Raw genomic sequence first — 22105 nt, 5'->3', positions numbered from 1 at the left:
CGAGGATTAATGTAGAAGGGGGGTCAGAGAGTCTTGGCAACCTCACCGTTCTGTATGAGCCAACTCAATAACATGGCTTATTGTAGTTGGGATACAGGTATGAGCAGTTTCCAAACCTAATTTAAGATTTTTGCTATGTTTATTTGAGTTATCTTACAAAGGGAACATTCCACAGTATGCTGGCATGCCATACATACACATTTGGTTTCAAAGGAAACCAAAGACATGACATCAGCTAAAATCCATAGAATTATTACAGTTTCAACACAAAAACAATCTAGTTAAGTCATAAAACGTGGGGAAAATTAAATATTTTTGCATTGTTTTAATTAAAAAGAGCAAAATCTTAATGAAGAAACTGTACTGGAAAGAGGCAATGCAGAACGTCAATTCTTTTTTAAAAAGACAATTTCTCCAGAAAATGGTTGACTTCACAGAAGAAACTTGTTACAAGAGGCAGTTTTATTTGTTACAGTGCAACTTTTATCACTTGATTATAGATCATCATTTTCCAGTAAATCTTCATTTCTCTTATTTGGACATATAAGGCGCTCATCACCTTGTATTTGCTTAGCAAAGACTGCTGCTTTATTTGTATTTATAGGAATCACAACCTTTGTTATTACCATTCCACATATTAAGGCTGTAATATATTCTTCCTGTTAACTATCCACATCTACATCAAAATATTGGAGCCTACTTTGTTGCATTCTCTGATTTTTAGTTTTAGGCCTGATGCTGATGAATAGAATAAAATAAGACTCCTTAGAAAGTGTCACAGTTCCCAACTCTGGAGAAAAGCTATTTACTTAACTTCATTATTTTCTCCCCAGCGTTACCTCAAGCCTGTGACAGTGAGTTAGTCTTACCTCTTTACTGCTGCTTGATGATTTTTCCCTGACAGTAAGCGCTTTGTTATTATGGGATGGCTGCTCAAGAGACATAGAGAGCCATGTCACTTTCAAAATTCAATTCTTAGTTAATAAGTATTTATTTCTTAAATAATCTCAGAAGCAGTGTCTGACAACAAGGGTGGGAAGGAGTTCCTCTGATCCTGAAACTTAGGCTCCCTTTAAGGTAGAATTGAGGCATGCTGACCAAGAAGCCCACAACCCTCTACTTACTGACTGTTCTCTTCCACATTTAGACAAGGAGGATCTCCTGACTGTGTGCAAGTATCAGTAAGCACTACACACACACATATCCATGACAACTACGTCCACGTTTCATTTTGATGAATGCCTGTGAAACAATCAAAAGAGTGCAGATCTCAAAAGAAAGATTGAATTGTCATTGTCCTCCAACAGAAACAGGAGTTCTTCATTCTTCCTTAGTCAATGATTCTTCATTCTCAGAATCCCTCACTTCCAGATGCAAGTGCTTCATCAACAGATTTTGTGTGCTCCTCCCCAGCATAAATCCCATAATGTAGCTCGTCATCCTTTACAGTAGCCCAGGACATCTGCTTGGTGGAGAACCTTGCTGCCCACTCTCCTGAATTGCTAACAACAATAACACCTCCCAGGCCCCCAACTCGAGTCTTCATGTAGTCTAACGCAGTGTCAGCAGCCATCTCTGGTGACATTCCTGAAAAGGAGAACAAGATAACTTCCCAATACCTGTCTTGAAATAAATTCTAAAATTCCCTTCAAGTTTCACACCCTCCCAGTTGGAACCAGCCAAATCTAATGCCTCTTTCAGCTAAACTGGCCAAAAACTTCCACTGTGGTAAAGGAACTGGTTTATAGGAAGGTGCTGGACAGCTGCAAATAGCTGCTATGGTATGGTTCTGCTGCAAAGACAGGGTTTGAATAGCTTCAGATTACACTTCACTTTTAGTGTTTGATACAGACTAATTCGTCAACTCTATGGTCACATTAAAACAATCAAAAATGTCAGTCAGCATCTGTGTTCTACGTCTACTGGCCACACTGTAACCCGAAGCATGTACTTCACATTTCTGTAATCAAAATCTGCAGCAAAAACAGAGACTGGAGTTGCTCTGAACTTCTGAAAGTATCAGGCAAGATTAAGATGAAATGTACTTGATGTCAGAAAGCACCAGCACAGCGACTTTATCTTTTCATTACACTTAATTCATATTAATGGCAATACTTTAGACATAGATCTGTGTTACTGTGTACATTATACACACAAGCCTGTAAGAGCTGCGGAATATTTGCTCGCTGCAAGTCTGCATACACAATCGGTAACGTTATGCAGCTTATGATGCGGAATACAAAATGACCTTCACGTCTTCCCTGCAAAATTTGAGTTAAACAAAACCAGCAGAATCAGAATTATTCACAGCACTGGTGACTGACAGGATCAAGCCCCATTCTGTGTCATTATGGGCGATGCTGGGACTATTCAAGTCAGTGGCACTGACTTCAAAGGGTCAGTATTTCACTGTTTGATTTTTCATCAAGACAACAGCTGCCGCCGTAAGGCGGAGACTCCAGCAGCCATCAGGACTGGCAAAGCACTTCACTCATAAAATAAGAAAATAAATGTTGTAGCAGTGGTCCCAAAAGGAGGTATTTACTGCGTGAATTACTGGACAGCTGAACAGAATTATGGAAGAGCTCTGAAGTTATTTTTAAATATGCAACTTCAGTTGACCGTTCAAGGACTCAAAAAGTTACGATAACTTGGGAGATTATTTTCAGCGCCTTCATGGAAACGTTATAAAAGGAAAAAAAAAAGGCCTATTGCTGACGTGTTTTCCTGGCAACTCTGTTATACTTCTGGGCAGCATGAATGAAGGTAGAGCAAGCGCTGGCAGCAGGGTGAACCAGTGCAAACTAATTACTCCTTTTAAGCATGCACACATGTGGATTGAGTTGTTTTTTTTTAATTTGTCTCGTTTGCACGGTGCATCACGAGCCAGACAGTTACTATCAATGCAGAGGTTTTGCAATGCAGTTAACTTCAATCAAGAGAAGAAACTGGTTTCTGTGGTTTAGAGTAAATAGAGCTTAGAAAGCCATTCACGAATTGAATGGCAAGGGATGTAACATGGAGAGAAAGGGGAGACCGCGATGTGTTAGAGCTTTGGGAAGTAATCCGTAGGTTGTATTTTATGCTGAAACTATAACATGACCCAGGAGATTTACAGAGAAATGCATCCATTGTATATGCAACCAGCTCTATAAAGCATAATAAAAACACTCTCAGCTGTTAAATCTCTCTCTACTTATTGTTTCTCTCACAAAAATGTAAATTGGAAGTTCTGCAACTATTTCCAGTTCGTCTGGTCTCGAAGCTGGTTACAGCGTGCTGCCCCACAGCCACGGCTTTCTAAAAATACTGCTGATATCTATATTGATGGTTCTTCAATCGCATGCAATGCAAGTATGTTGTCTGGCAATGTTCACAGGCTGTAATATAATCAAGGGGTTACATGGCAGGCTAGATCATGAAGGTAAAGCTCCACGGGGTCATCCCACAGGCAGATTGTGTTACAGTCACAGAAGACATACTGTGTCAGCTGTTTGCCACATACCCGCCCCATCAGTTTAGTAGATTTTCCAAAACAAAATGAAAACGTAAATCATAGTTAAAACGTCTTAAAAGCATTTCTGTTGCTATAATCAGTTGTTAAAACAAAGGCTATTACAGCTTACTAGAAAGGTGATATTCCAAGCTTTCTGATTTCAGTTCTGATTTTATTTTAGCTTTAACTCTCCCCTGTTGATTCCTTAAAAATATCTTGTCTTTGGTTTTTACTTTATTCAAAACATTTTAGTGTAAAACAGACAAATAAATATTTAAAAAGCTACAGTTAAACATTACAATGTAGACAATAATATATTTTAATATGCATTCATCTAAAAGTGATTAAACATCAAGTAGCACAGATATTTCTGCCCACTTGTGGCTATGCTATACTCTAGTACTTTGTTTTGTTTCTTCTAAAGAGAGGTAACCCATCCACACGTGCCTGGGAGCAGCTCCTTTGACAGCTGTTCTGGGATGACAGCACATAATCTGCAACCTGTCATTAGGCAGGAATAATTATTCCCTATCCCCCTCAGGTCAGCTCACAGGAAGTTCGGAATATACCTTGTTCCATGTGATAGAGGATCAGTCGGGCCAAGACCACTTTCATAATGCTCTCTCCATGTCCTGTGGTTGAAGTGGCACCAGAACAGTTATCAGCATAACCTCCACTTCCTTTTCAGAGGAGAAAAAAAAAAGGCAGTATTTTATAAAATACAATTTACAAGCTCTGCATTATTTAAAATACGAACCAATCTTTTCTTCCTAAGGGTCTGGAAGTTCTGCTCACTTCTGGGAGCAAAATACTGAAGCGTCCTTCTCATTTTTGCCTCACTTTCAACACAGAACATACAAGAGAGACCAGCAATGGCCAGATGAAGTTCAATTGCCAAGTTATGAGAACTGGAAGATTAGTGATCCGGTTGTAGCGTAAGAGCCAGGATGGGGGAAAATATTTTCCAAAACAGCAAGGAACAGTGCATTGAGGATCAGCAGAACAGCGATGGGATGCAGAATGCCAGGTCACACGTTACAAAAAGAGAAGGAATGAAGGAAGATCTTTTAAGTACAATGCTAAGTGACCAAAATCTGGGGAGGGACTTAACTGCAAGAACAAAATTAGATCAGAGATTTGAAAAGCCTGGGCTCTGGTGAAGCATCACAAGGCACCCTGAAGAGTAAGACTCTCTCCAGTCCTCCCCACAAGCAGAGTATTTTTTTTCCTTTGAAATCCCACTTTTTTTTTTTTTTTTTTTTTACCCATCCTTGTTTTGCTGGCACGCTCCACACCCTGTTCTACACCAAGCTTCCACATGCTCTACACCCATGTTTCCAGCACATCTCCTAAGCATCTCCTACGAGAACTATTTCCCAGGAGCTGGGGAGGTGCACACCACAGAATTACATGGATAAACAAAATAGCATGGGAGGGGAAAGAGGTGTAGAAGAGCAATGAAAGCTTCTTCCCTTTCCTACCTTCTTATCAGATCAGCACTTTCCATCAGGCCGTGATTTACATGTGGAAAAACAGTGCCACAACCAGCCTGTCGACCCCCCCTTCGATAGGCTCAAACATTTAGAAGCACAGCTGGCGTTCCTCTACCCAATCCTGCAGACCTCCAGGAACAGCAGAAGCTGAAAGCAGTGCACTGAGCAGTGCCCGGTTTCACTTCTCCCTCGCAGACATTTCCCATGCTGTAAGTGCCCTGAACATGACCTACCTAAGAAAGGGCATCTGCAGTCAGAAACGAAGTTGAAAATGACATTCAAAATACCGAGGGCACCAGAATATTAGTAACTTTGGGTGTGAGAAAAGTTAGTATTAGTCCTATAAAATCACGTATGCCAATGGCAGTGCTATTTGTGTGTGGAACATGTTTTACTAAAAATAATTATTTTCCAAATCCCAACTCAGTGGTATAACTCTGAAGTAATCAAATAGCAAGTCTGTCCCGTGAGAGGAACAAGTCTGGGGAAGGGATTTCAAGTGTCTCTTTATACTTGGATAAGAGAGCTCTTAAAATATTTCTCTTATTCTGCACCGCCTCTGTTAGGCTCTGAGGCAGCCTTATCGGGGCTCTCTAAGAACAGGAATTTATTCAAAGTTGCCAGACATCCCGCAGTTCTGGCTCACGGATATAGCCCTAATTACAACTACACGTACTTTAAGCATCCAGAAAACAGCACCTTAGTGTGGAGCAGGCTACATTTTTGACTTAACCGTGAGCACGGATGTACAAATGGATAGCTTTATTAGAATGAGCAAAAAAGAGACACAGAAAAAAATGTCAGAGAAGGATGGAAAAAGAAGCGACCTCCCCATTTTCCAGACAGAAAAATGTTGGATGAAGATGACAGCACCACACCTCTGCTCCTAATCCCTACTTGCAAACTCCACTTTGTATTAAGGAGTTTCAGTTTCAACACCGAAGTCAGGCCTCCATTTCAGATACATCACTATTTCTACTTTATTTCACTAATAATAACAAGAAGGATATATTTATTTATTTTTAAAAATGAGATATCTCCAAAAAACATGAGGCAAGTCCACATACCTATGCATGCTGTGTCACCAACACGGCCAACCAATTTATTGGAGAGTCCTCCAGTGGATGTTGCACAAGCTACATTTCCTTCACTGTCTATAGCAACAGCACCGACTGTTCCAAGGTCTCTGCCAAGAAAAACAGTTCACGAAATTAGGTAGAATTAAAGCCTACTTGCCAAAGCACGTTGCATTTATCTTCCAGGTAGCTTTAAAAAAAGATTACTGCAAAAAATTACTGCTCATCATAAAGCCATTTTTTTACTATGCTCCTCATTACAAAAATAACCACCAATACACAACAATTCTCACAGCTCTTTATTTAATAGCACAGAAAGCACTTGTTTTTTTTTTTTCCCTTAAAATCTGATCTCCCTCCATGACTTGTTTACAATCATAGCATGGAAATTTCAACGTGAGCAGGCAAAATAAAAGGCACAACACACCATCACACAGGCCAGAAATATTTCTGTTGCAGATCTGGAGCAGCTTTTTGGCTGTGACACACCTGATGCACAACTTGCCCCTAAACAGGGGCTCAGAGATGCAGGAATCATGTCTCCACTGTCTGACTAGGCAGTGAACTGGAGTTATTAATGATGATGCCCGTAAACAAGTAAATACAGAGAAGAGAGCAATGTTATGAATGCACTGAATCATTTCCTTCCTGTTCCTCCTCTTTCCTTTTCCTTATTCCCCTAAATGTTTGAATACCACAGAAAAAAAAAAAAAAGGTTATTTATGTGCCTTTCAGCTAGCATTGTTCATAATGCATCATTAATACATATTTTCCTCTCTGTACTTTGTAGCTCAGCAATCTTGAGGTTTAAATCACTTGGCCAGTAGAATCTGTTGAAACAGCAACCCAGCTTAAAAATCTTCATGCGCTGAAGAAAAATCTCAACTACTGCCTGATTTCTAATAAGGTGCTTAAAATATACACATATGTTCATACGTGGAGAACAAGGGCTACTGTAACTTACTCTAACAGTTGCTGTACTGAGAAGCAACAGTATGAGCGTCTACATATTCCAAGCCTGGCAATTCATGCAGGAATGTAGAACATTATTTATTTAGGAGAGGTATACCCCCCAAAATACAAATCCCTTCACAAAGGAAAAGAACTTGTGCCAGTCCTTCAAGGAACCGCCCAACAGGTGAGTGCAATAGGAATACCTTTGGAAGTTGCCTGGGCATTGGGGAGCGTTTCTCTGTAACCCCAGGATCTAAGTTAAGATCAGACAAAGTTAGAAAAAGTCTTTGTGTATGATGAAACTCGATTTCTCACAGAATCAACTTCCTGTTCCTTCCTGCTTATGTAAAAGATCACACTGCCAGTCCCTACACTTCATTCACAGCAACTCCAAGTCGACTGATGAATCACAGGCCTCGCAGACTGCTCTGACATTTAGGTGGAGACGGACCTCATCTCAAACTGATATGCTGCTGCAGATGGGCTTCCCACCCATCCATCTGGTACAAAAGATTTGCTGAAGAGAATATTGGTAAATTCAGTACTCCCTGCACACACACGTAGCGCCCTCCAACCTACCAAACTTAGATCTTCCGGAGGAATTAAGAAAGGCACGTCCAGATGTATGTTTTCCAGGGGACATATTCACCTTAAGCACCCGTGAATAATAAAAGTACGCTGATCAGACATGCAGCAGGTAACTATTTTGGTACAAGGGCTCAATCAGAGATAACTAACTAAGTAACTAAGTGAGTGTATCCAACTTCAGCTGTTGTGGAGCAAACACTCAACTATTTCTTACTGTTCCTTTTAACTTTTTTTTTTTTCTTGCTTCAGTGTCACATGTTTTCCTTGTTCATCTTCAGAACAAAGGCAAGGAAGATATAAACAATCTGTTGCATAGCTGGTTGACTCAGAAGCATTTACAAGGCCCGCAAAACCGTTTAAGCAGAGATATCATATTATAATCATATGTCTGATGCTAATTACTGACAGTAGCAAAAATATCAACACCTACCTGTAGTATACTAGGGGGTGCTATTAGCAGTAATGGTTTTGTTCTATTGATGATTATTCTTTTGTACTGCATATATGATGATACACAGTGGATTTGTTCCTTCCTTTTGGACTAAATCTGTCATTACCCAATACCCATGAAGTGGCATGCACTTAGGTTAACAAGCTCAAGGAATAAAACACCTGCTATTTCTTCTCTTAGGCCTGCATCAGTAGTAGGGTTTTCTGTCAACCACTGTTGCTGATGTTTGTGGGGACTGCCTGTCAGGAAAAAACAGCGTGGCTAAGTCAAGAAAAAGCCTCAAGCCGTCCAGAAATGCACAAACCTTCCAGGTACCCCAGAACGAGACAATGCTGAAACTGAAGATGCCTAACGCTGCTTATTATAGGAAAGAAATCTAAGCAGCTATAAGGAACGAACAGAGACTCAGATGCCATGCTTCCAACTGCTATCTTCAGGAGGCCAAGTGACAGTGGCAGCTACCCCATCCCCAGAACTCTTGGCAATGAATCCAAGTACACAGAACTTGGATACCACACGGATCAGACAAACTTCTGTTGGATGCTAGATGAACTATGACTGAGACCTTACGGTCAAGGAACAACTTCATTTTGGTTACAAGACCGTATTTACAACACTTACCTCATGGTGTTGTTTTTTGTTTTTTTTTTTTTCTTTTAGCAATTTAATGAACATAACATACAGCTTCTATATTATGGCCCCATTTCGTGGAATTTAGTTAACATGCAGAAAGAAATATCACAGAAGAAACATCATCCTTCTGATCTACGAATTCTTCAGCTCTGCTTCTCTCCTTACTACCACTTCACGGAACAGACGAGCAGCAGTGTGCAACACAGCATTTTCCCATGCAACAACCACTGCCATACAAGTGCACACTCAAAACAAGTTCGTGTTTATGCTACCTCACAGGCATAACAAACATTTCTGACATCTCATGATTTTCCTTCCTTTCCCATCCACCTTTCCTTCCTCTCTCGTTTGTCATGCACGGCTTGCTTATTTTCCAAATAACTTGCACTTGGCTGGTGTGCAACACCATCTGAGAGCATCATTTTCCACATCCACTACTACACTGAATGTCTCGGTCAATTGTTTTCCCTCTTTCCTACAGTAACTAACAGCCCTAATCAGCACTCAGGAGGAGTTACTTTGTCAGAATCTGATGTAGTTTAACCACCTAATCCACTTCAAAGACAAAGCTGATCATATACTTAACCAAGACCGGTTTTATGATTTTTTTACACGCACTTTGTCATTTTAAATATCACACTGGAGATATTCTAACTCACAGTTCCTTCACAGAAAACAACTATACAGAGGTGAAGTATGCATGTATCTTAACATTGCTGTATGCACTTCCAGAGCTGGTGATTTTCAAAGTAATAACAGTGCTAATTTTGTCCACCATTAATGCCACGAAGCCTGTATTATGTCCAAGTGTCTGACAATCTTCTCTCTTGAGCATCACTAAGTTTGTTCAAGTTTATTCTAGTCACTTACACTTGAGCAAATTCACTGAAAGGATTTTGAGGGTTTTTTTGTTTGTTTGTTTTGTATTTGTTTTTTAAGGACATACCACGAAGACTATATCAAACCACAAATCACTCAGAACTGAAATCTCCTCAGGTCTGAGAACAGACCTTCAAAGCTTTGGGATTGTTTTCTTGTTGTTTTTTGGTTGGTTGGCTTTGTTTTTTTTTTGTTTTGTGTTTTTTGGAACTGATATCACAAAGTAAATTGTTAAAAACTTACTTCTGAAACTCTTCAGGGTTGGAGTCTGGCTCAAGGTTCTTCTTCCATCTCTCCAAAGATCTCTGAGTTATGAGTTTCTCCCCTGGAGTCTCAGGAACACCCATGGCTTGAGCAAACAGGTGTGCACCATGGTCAGTCAGCAGCATGTGCTTTGTCTGCAGAAAATAGGCAAGAGATTAACTGACAATTCTTGTTTTGCCTTATGCTGAGCAGTTTTGTATTCACTTGTTATTTTTAGAAGTATGCACACCAACAAAATTCCACATCTTATTTTTAAACTTCCTGGATTCCTACTCTTCTACTAAATGAAAAACATATCAGGTCTCCAAAACACACATCCATCCACCATTAGTACAACAGAATTGCATTTATCTATTTAATACTTCTTATAATGGGTAAAGAAAAAAAAATTGCTTTTTTGCTAATTTGTATGCAAGTTCTCTGTGCTGTTGTTAGTTAATCACCAAATCACTGCTCAACTGAACAACAGTTTTGTCCAGTTCACTAAGAGATCTAGAAGGATTTGACTCAGAAGAAAAGAAGAGTAAATAAATTCCTGTTCGGTTTGAAGGTATTACACCTTGTAGGAGTAAAATAACAACAAAATCAGTATCATTCCCTTCAAGCACTTCTTAACATCAGCTCAACCATTTTACTTCCAGTAGTTCCTTCAACAAGCTACTACTCTTACAGACCCAAAATTTCATATTTAAGAACAGAATATTGTTCTAACAAGTTTGACAAAAAATTGTTTGCTCTCTTCAAACAACATTTGCACTTGCAGAAGCTCTATTTTGGTTCCTTTATTTAGTGAGGCACTGAGACCAGATCTTGAGTCAACAATCTTAGTTAAATTCATGCTTCCAAGTCCCTATGGCTTGCTTAATTCCTGTTTTAGGGAGACTCGCCAGAACAGTTTGTTTCATTAATCCTTATGCTTTAGTAGGAGCTCTAGAATCTATCTTTTTTTTTTTTTTATATCAGTGTCCAAAACTAAGCATCAACTTCTTGGACCACTGCATAGATACTAATTGCTCATCAGACCTAGGAAGTTTTTGGAGGAGTGGTGGTCTGACAGTACAGTGTTGAGTCATTTCAGAGCACAGCAAGAGCCAAGAGCCTGGCCTTGAACACCTGCAGGGCTGGGGCATCCACAGCTTCTCTGGGCAGCCTGTGCCAGGGCCTCACCACCCTCTGAATGAAACGTTTCCTCTTAACCTCTAATCTACACTACAGCTCTGCACCAATTCCTTCAAAAGCTCATGCAAGCAGGAACGTGACATCACATGAAAAACGTTCCTGACCGGCCACTCACGCATGTGGCAGCCCTAATGTCAAACGTCTCGAAGAATTCAATTATCTCTTTACTGACAAATTAATTATTCAGTTCATGAGAGTAGCACCCTAGGGAACAAGAGTACCAGTCACAAGGAGCAAGTCCCTGGAAGAACAGAGGACAGCCTCTCAGGCTGCATGATGTTACCAGACAGTAACAGACCCACCTGTTTGTAACAAAGCTGAAGTGTGCAATGTTCAAGAGAACTACTTTGTGCAATGCTGCCCCCCGCCACCGCAACTAAACCACCAGAAACACAATTCGATAATTCAGATTGTTTGTTTGTTTTTTTATAGAAAATACTACTCAACTTTTCTTTTGGCTTGATGTGTATAAGAAGGCTTTCTCCTCCATCACTTGCTTTCGTCAGGAATGGAGGCTTTCTATTACTTTCAGGAAGTTTAAAAAACAAGGAGGGTTTTATTGTTTAAAAAAAAAAAAAAAAAGTTATTTCTTAGAACATTTTAAAGGGTTCCCTTCCATATGCAGTTTCTGATAACGTGCCCCCCTTCATAAGTTGCACAAGCAAGAAATATTTGAATATACAAGAACAAAGCTGCTATGATAGTTTTTTTGCAGTTCTCATTGGAAAAAAAAGTGCCCTAAGGAGAATTCAATTTATTTTTCTCCTCAATATATGTTGTCCACCAAAAGAGCTACTAGAACATTGCCAAACAACCAAAAAGCACATTTTTCCATCTCATTCTTTTTCTACAGCTTCATGAATATATTTGTTAACTTCCTGAAGCGCCTATTTTCTTCTGGGATACATTTACACCAAGTAGCCCAAAAGGAAAAAAAAATAAAGAAATAATAGTTTCCAGAGATCTTAATAACAACCAACAAATGTTAAATATGAGCAAGTTTAGTTAATTTTACGGGAAGCGGAGAGGAGAAACCCCCACAGATTTCTACAGCTGGCCTGGAATTCAGACCAGCTCTTTATTTCACAAGCTTGGCAGTGCACGGAGCACAGCAGAAGTTTCCACCTTTGTCTTGAGAAGCCGATGTCCTAACCTAAATTCTCCTCTAATTTAAAGAGCTGGATGATACAGGAGGGGAAAATGTATACACAGGCAGCTTGTGCACAGCAACGGATCAGTGCTCCACTGTTTGTGTGATGCCCACATAAAGAAGTGTTGGAGCTGAGGGGGATTACATGCCCCACTTAAAAAAATAAAGTAGTTTCAATGCATCATCTTCTTTTTATTCACTACAAATAGGAATAATTTAACAAAAATTTAACTGCTTTTTCTAGGATTTGTTTGATTAATTAGTTAACGTAGCAAGCCCTCCATCTCTAGAGACTAACACGTTCAGTATTATGTATCGAGTAATACGTGCACTAAGTCACGACTGAAATCATTCTGGTGTCATCCTTTCTTCCACACCCTGAATTTGGGCACGTTTGAGCCCAGTAAGATCGCAACACCGTACAGGATTAACATGCACAACAGTCTAAGGAGCTACTCTGACCACCAGATGGAGCCCATATTGTTCTGTAATAGGATGGAAACAAAAAATCACAAGCAGGTGGGGAGGTTTACTGTTTGCTACTTTTTTAAGGTTTCAGGAGCTGCATGTTTTAAAATTCCCTGGGGTGGTGATGCATCTCAATACTACTGGGAAATAAGCATCCTAAAATGTTTAGGACCTCAGGAAACTCCAGTCTTATCACCTATGGGTCAGAGAGTTCAAAGTATTTTCACTTATTCACAGTAAAACAAAACACATAAAATACACTCTGAGAAGCACTGTGAAATAGGCTGGGTTAATGTCCCAAAATCCCTGCCTACAACAAACAGCAGGGTGACATCGGCTGGTCCCCCAGTTTATAACACCTGCCAGAAAAACAGCAGAAGCTCACCTCAGGTTATATGAAGCGATTTAGGTTCGCATTTACATTTTAATTTTGTCATCTCCACAGAATTTATTGCATCCGGCCAAACAGAAATACACTACACTGCAAAATGGAAGTACTTCTCCTTTCATGTTTTATTGCCAAACCGTTATACTTGGTCTTGTACAGTTGAATTTTATGATTTCCTTTAAAATTTAGCCTCAACATTTCTGAACACCTGAAGCACCATATAATGACAAGATAGGCCTTAAAACAGATGAGAAAGATAGAGGGCAAGTTTTGGTTTATGTTTTTCATTTGGGAAAACTTTGCGAAGCTTTCTTTTTTTTCTTTTTCTTTTTAATGTTCTTGACAAAGAAAAAGTGTTGTTTTGACTTTATCCTTGTAGGCACAAATTTTAAGACACTTTTGTATTAAATAGCTTAGTGAAAAGTTCTGATTCTGAAAGCAGAACTATCCTACAATTCAGGGCAAAAATAATTCCCATCTCCTTTGGAATCTGTTGAGGACAAATCACATTTCAACCTTCTCTACAGATCGCTTTGAGAGGTTAAAAAAACATATCTCCTCTTTGTTTGTAAGCGTTCTTGCAACTGCAACCCCTTTTCAATCATGCGGGAGCTGCACTAGCAGCAAGAGAAATGTACACTGCAAAGCAGGATGACCTTTGTGATCACTGTCACTGGGTAGTGATGGTAAAAGAGACGCTCATATCACACAAATGGCCTATTCTATCATCCGAACTATACCACCTGCACCACTTCTGAAAAACAACAGTCATTTGCTATGGTAGATACTAAGAGGGGCTTCTTAGTGGAGTACGGTGGGATGGATGTCGTGCAGAAGGCCAAGTAATCATCGTTCTGCTGCCCAGGTAGCTCTGATGCTCTTGGAAAACCTCCATCACACAGTGCCTGTGTTATCTGCTGCTGCTGGAAGACCACGTTAGGGCTGCTGCCTGAGAAGGTGACAATGGAGAAGGCCACCTAGGATCCTAGGAAACTGGATTTCACAGACAAAAGCATGAGTGGGTCATTAATTCAGTTCCACCTTGTTGCAAAATCACTAGTACATTTTCCAACTTTTATCTTGGAATGTCAAGCAGAAGACTCAGTGACAGCACAGGTGCTCTCCAAATGAAGAAGCCTCCCCACAATTTTCAGTACCAGCTGTGGAACTACAGAAGCTTGACACGTTTAGGTCAATTTCTCCTTGAGGTTCCTTCTAACTGCAAGACTGAACTCAGGTCTCCTTGGAGTGCTATTTTTAATAAATACTTACAATAAAAGTTCTTCACAGTCACGAGTTTCTAAGCACTACCATCCATTCCCCAGTCTTCCCTGATTTAAGGGAGGTTTCACAACGTAACTGAGGTCCATTAATATAGTGGATGAAGTTCTAAGGGAAAAAATGTTTCAAATTCAAGTACACGTTCAGCATACCTTTTCCATGACAAGCCGAGCTAGTTTTATTGGGTTTGCTATACATTTAACTGCAGATACTGCTCCAGAGGCTAGATTTTTTCCATCCATGATAATGGCATCCATTTCTACTTCACCTTTTTCATTTAGAACAGAACCACAGCCTAAAGACAAAAAAAAAAATAAAATAAAAAGGGGTGAGGAAAAAGGAGTTAAGGAAAAAAGAAGGAAGTCATTAAGAGCTAACCATCAGCTCATTTAATTATCAGATCTCATGAAGCAAACTTTCTCTTTCCCTGATTGTTGTTCTGACACACTGGAAGTGCCTTCTTCCTGAACACAATACAGCAACTACGCTGCTCAGGGGTGCAATGGCTACTTAAAAACCTTGAGTTTTATTTTTATATGACAAAAAACACGCTTGAAACTCAAACAAATCATGAATTCAGTCACAAGACAGTACTCAGAATGCCAATTACGTAATGCCATCCAAAATAATATGCTAGGCATGAAAGTTAGAACAACAAAGAATCACGAACAAGGCTCTTTATCCCCTGGATCACTTCACACACACATAAAGCTTTCACCTTTGCGATTCTTCAACTGTAGGGCACAGCATAAGCCAACAGAACGGCGTGTTGTTCAGTTCCATCGAAAGATTACTGGCAGGCAGCATTCCAAGCAGCTGCCAAAGTTGGTAGAGCAGAGTAGAAGTGTCCACTCACTCCTGTACCAAAAGCTTGAAAAAAACAAGTTCTTCCTCATTGCGTAACAGCAGACAAATGAATTAAAAAATAATAAAAATCAACTAATGAAATGTCGGGTGGTTATTTCTCTTCTGTAATTATCAATGCTAACACTAACCTAACTGAAGATTAATGAGATTTAAAAAAAAAAAAGTGCATTGTCTCATTTTGTAATAACACCAGTAAGGGTATCACAGGGGAATGCATAGTTTTAAGCCTTGCTAATAGGGCTGGAGAAGACTAAACTTAAAAAGAAATTCAAAATGCATGGCAGATTTACAGAGCACCTCAGGTGGAAAGACTCAAACATTGCACAGAAGTAGAACAGTTATTTTGTTTGCTTTTCCTGTTAAACCAACATTAAAGCCCAGCAGAAACTCCTGGTAGTAATTGCTGACATAAGGCTTCCACCTATGCACTTCAGATCCGAAACATAACGCTAAATCCCCCGTTACTGGAGGCGACGGGCCTCTGTAATCCTCCTCCCGCCATCTCCAAAACTGGCGTAACACACGCGCACACCTGACCTCTGCCCCAAACTGTTACTTTTTGCCCCTCTCCAATTGTACAAGCTACTCCAGAGTTCAGTCCCACATCGCTGAGAACGTGCTCGTTTCTAGGCTGCGCTGATCCGTGGAGAGCTGACGGGTAACTCCCGCCTGCCACCTGTGCTGAAATCTCTTCCAAAATCAACCTTCTTCTGATATAAGGAACATGTCATCTTTTGTTTCTTGGATAAGCCCTGCCGTGTTCTGCTAGTTCCCTTTGACAAGGTGAGCCCTTGCTTGTGCTCACAAAATTCCCCCTAGAACTGGGGTGCACCTTCCTCAAATACCAGTGATCAGAAGCACGGTCCCAGGGGAAGCTCCACCAGCTCCTCTCGTCGCTGCACTGCAAGTGGCTGCTGGAGATCTCTCACGGGATACACCTTGGGATTTCCTAAATGTTCCTGAGCAGAAAACTGTCAGGCAGTTCCTGCAGACAAAGGCAGCTGCCTGCCTCCGTTTGCAGCCAGTGGTTAGAGACTGGCCTTTCTCCTGCCTTCCAGCACCCTGGGTGGGGGCTACCTGCCTCTGAGGCATCCACTGGCAGCAGCACTGAGGAGAAAGATTGGCTCCCTTGTGAAGCAGAAGCCAGGGAAGAAAACTGAGACAATAAAATATGGAAAATTTAAAGGGAGACAAGTGTGAGGTTACCAAAAATCACAGCAGGGGTGCTGAGATTCCATCTATCTACAGACCACACAGTCCTGCAAAGGCTGAGGAGGAAAGAGTGAGAGGATTAACGTCCTGGACCGGCAGCTCTTGTACCTGGCATACACAGACCCAGCTGGTTAACCCTGCTAATTGCCAAAGAGACGGCTTGCAGAAATGTAACCCTGGCCACTTCCCAGAAATTACAACAGCAAACCCCATTTTTACTTTATAGAGGTAAATACCACGCGTTGAGTTTTAAACAGCCACTCCAATCAGGGCCCTCTTCGCGTGGTTGTCAGCTCCCTTTTGCAAGCTCCTGAGAGCAGCTGTATCTAATAAGCATTGGCACAATTAGAGGCATACGCAAGTGATTACAGGACTACTTGCCTCTTGGATCAGCACAGACAAACTTAAACAAGGGCTTAAGGCTCGAGTCCAATCTAAGCAAATTTTGCTAAAAATTGCTTGTTTAATCTACCGTAAACAAGGTTTAACGTTGTTAGTGCGGGTTGAAGTAAACACCCTCACGCAAAAATATAATTTGGATGAATTAAATAATTAAGGATAAACATAACCTTGGACCACAAAGAAGTCAATCACAAACATATTGCAATTTGTATGTCAAGAAAATGTGAAGTAACAACCATCTAAGAAGTCGCTGGCTATGGCAGGGTCTAAGATCCTGTCCTCAAATGATCTGATCATTTTTAAAGGAGCAAACCCTGCCTGAAGGTGTAAATCAGGGGCTGCACGCTACAGGAGAGGCTGCAATTCTTGCTCTGGTGAGAAACTGGTAACTGAAGCATCAGCCCAAGCTTCCTTTCTACAACTCTAGAAACAAGAAATACAAGTAAAGCAGAACTCTGGAAAAAATATGAAGAGCTACTTGAATGGTCTCAGAGAAAAGAAACACCGTCATGTCTCAGTTAACTTCTTGTCACCCATTTCCCAAGCTCAGGATGGCTCAGAAAAAGCAGCATTAGTGACAAAAGCCCAATTAAAGGGTTAAAAAAAGCATGTATAAATATTGCTAGTTGTTGTGATCCTACTTACCAGAGTTAAGTGCTCAAATGCTGCAGATTTGTAAGTTAAATAAATGAGCGTAGACAGATCATTATAAAGCAAGCTTTCACCACAGAGAGTCACACTCAGCTAAAATGTATTTCCCATCTACATAATTTTGATTTACGGAACCATCAAAACTAGTATATAGGAAACCAAGAACATATGTAATTGTTTATACAGCATGATTAAGAGTTGAAAACAACCTGTAAACTCATATTTCTATTGAAGTTGCTTCCATGCTAACATTGTACACCTAAAATGTTGGGCAGAAAGGGGTGCTCCTCAAGAATTCGGATTTTTTCCTGCCCTGAAGAAGCTGATGTTTTAAAAATAGCAAAGCTAAACTGCCTGTCCAGAGAGGTATTTTAAGGCATAACCCAGAGAACCAAAGGCCAGACATATACTGATTTACTGACCTGAGCAAAACAAAGTCCTAAAGATTAGTGACTGATTTAGAGAGCAAGTGAAGAGAAGTAAAAGTTAAATGAGACAACACCAGCCTGATGTTAATTATACAACAGCTTCATAGCACACACTGCACCTCTAAGTCTGCTTCATTTGTTTAGTTTGAAACCTCTGAAAATCAAGAAGGTCAGCCCAAGTCAGTAACAAAACACTGAAAAGTTTCATATTAAGTCTTTCCCTCATTCGCAATTACAAGGTCAGAAGGAATGTGTGAATCTCTGCAAATTAAGCAACCACATAACAAACAGGTACGTCATCTGAAATACTGAACTTTGACAGGTCTTTCTGCCTGTGTTCATTCCTGACATACCTTGGTGGGGATGGTGAAATATTTTCACTGAAATGCATCTAAGTAATAAATTTGAGGTTATATGATACGGACTATTAACTAACATTAACATTAATTAACATTAATTGCTAGGAAATTCAGTTATAAACCCCTACTGTATAAATTTATGACTCATATACCAGCAGAGTGTGAGTTTTGTAATACTATTTATGAAAGCACTAATTACAAGCAATAACTAGCAGAAGAACTCCTAAAATCCACTGAAACTGCCTTCCTTTAGCAATACGTAAAGGTCAAGCATTAAGGCTTAAATATCGCTGTGGGTTCCGTTCAAGTGACTTAAATCTGAGTACTGACTGAGCATACGCTCCATGAAGGAGTCTGTGTCTTAAAACTAAAGACACATCACAGCAACAAGGTAAGATTTACAGAACAGTGATACTGGAGCAAAAGAATGAATTGGTAGGTACAAAATGCTAAAAAATAGGAAAGAGTAACTTGTCTGCCCAAGTGCACTCACAAGAAACTGTGGCATATACAATGCTCTTTTATTATACTGATAAAAGCTACTTGCTGACACCAATATTTACTCCACTTCAAAAGGACAGCAAACAAGTATTCTCAGAACTATCAGGACAAAATAGTGAACGTACATAATGATTATACGCCAATTTACTTCGTGAAAAATTACCTGCATTAAAATGAGGATCATCTTCCATTGATCGCACTGCCTCCTCAACTGCATCTAAGGCACTGCCTCCTTGTTTCAGGACGCTGTAGCCTTGCAGTGCAGCTCTGATAACGCCAGTACGACAGCCCTGTTCTCGTTCTTTGAAGATCCGGCCAGCTCCACCATGCACCACGATGACAGGCTTCATCCTGAAGGCCAAATTCCTTCCAAGTCTTTCAGCAGCGCCAACAGGTTGCTCTTAATCAGCCTGCTTCGGAAAGAACAGCATTTAGCATTTGTTCCCTTCTACACGAGGAAAGCACCCTGCAGAAAAGTTACAATACGCTTAGTTTGACCTCAATGCTTTTACCTCTCAGGAAGCTGAGCACACAGGCGAAGGAGCTCCTACGAGATATTCAAGTTCCTACCAGAGGAGCCCCCAGGCAACTTGGCACACCCCTGAGCTCAGCTCTGCTTTGAGCTGGGCTGGGTGACCTCTGGAGGCCCCTTTCAAGCAAAGGTACGCTACAATCTCATGATTTAGCACGAAGCCTATCTGGCGATCTTATTATTTTACAAGTTACACAGCAACAAGCATCGGCGTCTCAGTGCTGTGAGCTGCTTGTTAGATGAGTAATCCCGTTCTTCAGGTGCAATAATATAACCAGAGATGAAGTCGCTGACCCCTGTTAGCAGCAAAACTCTGCTGCCTAGGTGCCAAACCTCTGACCTCTTGCAAAACGTTGCACTTTGGGCAGCAAAATGAAGTGTTTAGACCTGGTGGTCAGCTCTTTTTATTGCCGCTTCCCACGAGGAAAACAGCACCGCTTACAGCTCCTGGGGCGCACAGGAGACAGCGCTTCACCTCCTGCCGAAAGCTAGGGCAGGAAGGGATGCACCCTCCACATTAAATGATTCCCAGGCCCTGGATTTTTTATAAATTGTGGAAAAGGAAATCCAGCTGCTTTTCCCTCACCGTACCTGCACACCCTCCAGACGTTACCCCGGCCGCCCGCGCCCCCATAGTCCCCACAGCCCACCCTATTTGTGCCCTGCAACCCCAGACAGGGCAGAAAACTCTCCCTTTTCACTGAAGCCCAGTACGCGAGGCCTCCCTCCCTTGAAGCGTTTTTATTTCGCCGCCAGCCGCGCTCGGCCCTCCGCGGGGCTCCGGCTCCTGCCGCCCAAAAGGGAGGAGCCCGGCGGGGGCTCTCCCCGGCCGCCCCCACGCCCCGAGCCGGCTCCTCCGCGTCCATCCAGCCTCACCCACCCTTGTGGAGAGCGAGAGAAGGGCTCGGCCCCCCCGCAGCCCCCGTCCCGTCCCGTCCCCCAGCGCAGCCCGCAGCGGTGGCGGCGGGCGGGCGGTTCCCTCCCCGACATGGCGCCCCCCGCCGCCTGAGGGCAGCCCGCCGCTAAGATGGCGGCCGCCCTCTGCCCCCTGCGCGGCCGGCGCCCGGTGGCTTTAGGCTCGGCGGTGGTGCTGTGTGTGTTGGCAGAATAAGGGTGTATGTGGGAGTATAAGCGCCAGAGATGTTGCTCTGGCTCCCAGCTCTGTAAATTTGTGTCCCCACAGCCCAGTTTGTCACCGGTGATGGAAATGAGCAGTCCCTTCCTCACCCCCGCCGCAGAAAAGGGCTCAGTGTGGTGTGGGAGAAATGCCTGCACACAGGTGCACAGAGGTGACATCTCCACAAAAATCAGAAGGAGCAGCCAGGGAGCATGGCTTCTTCCAGCAGGTGACGTGTCCCGGAGTACACTGATGTGCCCAGTGCAGGACCAGCCAGTTTGTTCACGATGAGACGATAACCACCTTTATTTCTTCTCAGTGATGTACCTACTCCTATCAGATGTTACACCACCTTTAATTTCCTCATCACTCACCGCTTCTTGGTTTCTCCTCAGGTTACATTAGAAAAATGACACCTCTTTCCCAAATCAAAACCCAACAATACATGACATCCGCACTGCCTTCTGCTCTTTTAAACAAGCTGGGATTATTCATCCCCAAAACACAAACTGCGTAAGTGTACATAAACTGAAACTGGAAGGTGTAGTGAGACCTAAGGAATCTGAGTCTTCAAGCTGAAAGAGACCAAATGACAATAAACTGTATATATCCATTCAGATTCGAAATAGATAACGAAGACAAGAGATGTTTGCCTTTTTTTTTTTTTTTTTTTTTTTTTTTAATAATAGGCTGCTGATAGAACACATAGTTGCTTGCTATAAGAAGAGGAACTTGAAAAATTCTTCCTGGAAAATAAAAATAAGAAAAATGCTTGAAAAATGCAATGAAAAAGTTAACTGAAAAAAAAAAATAAAATCATAGTTTCTTACCTTTATGGCAAAAAAACATAAGAATTTCTCCGAATTTATGCAAACCCTATACCTGACTGCAGCCAGCTGCCTTGCTTCACCATTTCTGTTTAGTTCACCACCTCTTCACGTTTTTCTACTATTTTTCGTTTCACGCTAGGTTCTGGAGACAGCAGTAAATGCAGCCTACTCTGGACACACAAGGAGTTGAGTTGACGTGACCGTGCTGAAGAACAAGGATTTATGGCAATGTGCAGTCACTCAATTGAAGGTCTGTTTTGATTCTGAACGTTGGTTTAAAATGAATTAGCATGGTGTAATTAAAAGGAACTACACTGGATGGTTTTTCATTGTCACTGATAGGATTAACAAAGAGGAATTTAAATTTTGAATGTGAATTATTTGAGAGTACCTCTTTTTTAATAGAATATTTTATCTTGCTTTCAGAGGTAGTGTCAAAACAGGAAACTGATACTAATTGAATGAAATACTTTAGAAGAATTATTTCAATTGCTTGCATGGACAGCTGAACACAAAATTTATATAGTAACATTAAATTGAAATATTAATATTAGTCTAACATTGTCATGACTCAACAAAGCAAGTGTGTCACCTGATAGAACTGGCATACTCTGTTTTTACATCAGTTTTCTACCCTAAGCTTTCTTTAGCCACCTTCTTTGCTGCAGTGGTCAAATCATTTATTTTTTTTTTTAACTGAGTCACAATCAGTTTCCAAATTAACATTGGAACAGCAGAGGGAGAGGGTCACCAAAAATGTCTGGGTAGCCAGTAAGGTAAAGGCATTTGTTTGATACATCATTCCTTACAAGTCAGCACTGAACTGCTTCCCGCCTATTTCACTGGGAGATAGTGGTCTTTTAAACCTTTTTTTAGGAATAGGATGTTTACCAGTATAATTAGAAA

General features: G+C 41.2%; 1 protein-coding gene across 4 annotated transcripts; it reads right to left on the bottom strand.

Annotated features, from left to right (window-relative positions):
- Window positions 1-125: 125 nt before the first annotated feature.
- ASRGL1 (asparaginase and isoaspartyl peptidase 1) lies at window positions 126-20163 on the bottom strand. Of its 4 annotated transcripts, none has more exons than XM_082757247.1 (7): window positions 20133-20163; window positions 18884-19130; window positions 14453-14595; window positions 9814-9968; window positions 6057-6175; window positions 4066-4176; window positions 126-1587 (listed from the first exon to the last, which is right to left on the bottom strand). In XM_082757247.1, exons 2-7 carry the CDS (start codon window positions 19068-19070, stop codon window positions 1352-1354), a joined length of 951 nt encoding a protein of 316 aa, XP_082613373.1. In that variant the 5' UTR covers window positions 19071-19130; window positions 20133-20163; the 3' UTR covers window positions 126-1351. The 4 variants fall into 4 exon arrangements, with proteins under 4 accessions (XP_082613373.1, XP_082613374.1, XP_082613372.1 ...); XM_082757248.1 differs by lacking the exon at window positions 20133-20163 and adding an exon at window positions 19903-19923; XM_082757246.1 differs by lacking the exon at window positions 20133-20163 and adding an exon at window positions 19233-19626 and having other exon boundaries at window positions 127-1587; window positions 18884-19133.
- Between the last annotated feature and the right edge of the window lie 1942 nt (window positions 20164-22105).

The sequence above is a fragment of the Aythya marila genome (assembly GCF_965140915.1).
Source record: "Aythya marila genome assembly, chromosome: 3".
Lineage (NCBI taxonomy): Eukaryota > Metazoa > Chordata > Aves > Anseriformes > Anatidae > Aythya > Aythya marila.
This window is presented reverse-complemented; position numbering and strand designations above follow the sequence as displayed.

Bases quoted from the DNA above. Each gene is read 5' to 3' on its own strand.
- ASRGL1 (XM_082757247.1), bottom strand. From the start codon at position 19,070: ATGAAGCCTGTCATCGTGGTGCATGGTGGAGCTGGCCGGATCTTCAAA. The intron at 14,596-18,883 runs GTAATTTTTCAC...TTTTGTCTTTAG, and splicing joins TGATCCTCATTTTAATGCAG to GCTGTGGTTCTGTTCTAAAT. The intron at 6,176-9,813 runs GTAAGTTTTTAA...TTTTCTTGGCAG, and splicing joins AACCCTGAAGAGTTTCAGAA to AGACCTTGGAACAGTCGGTG.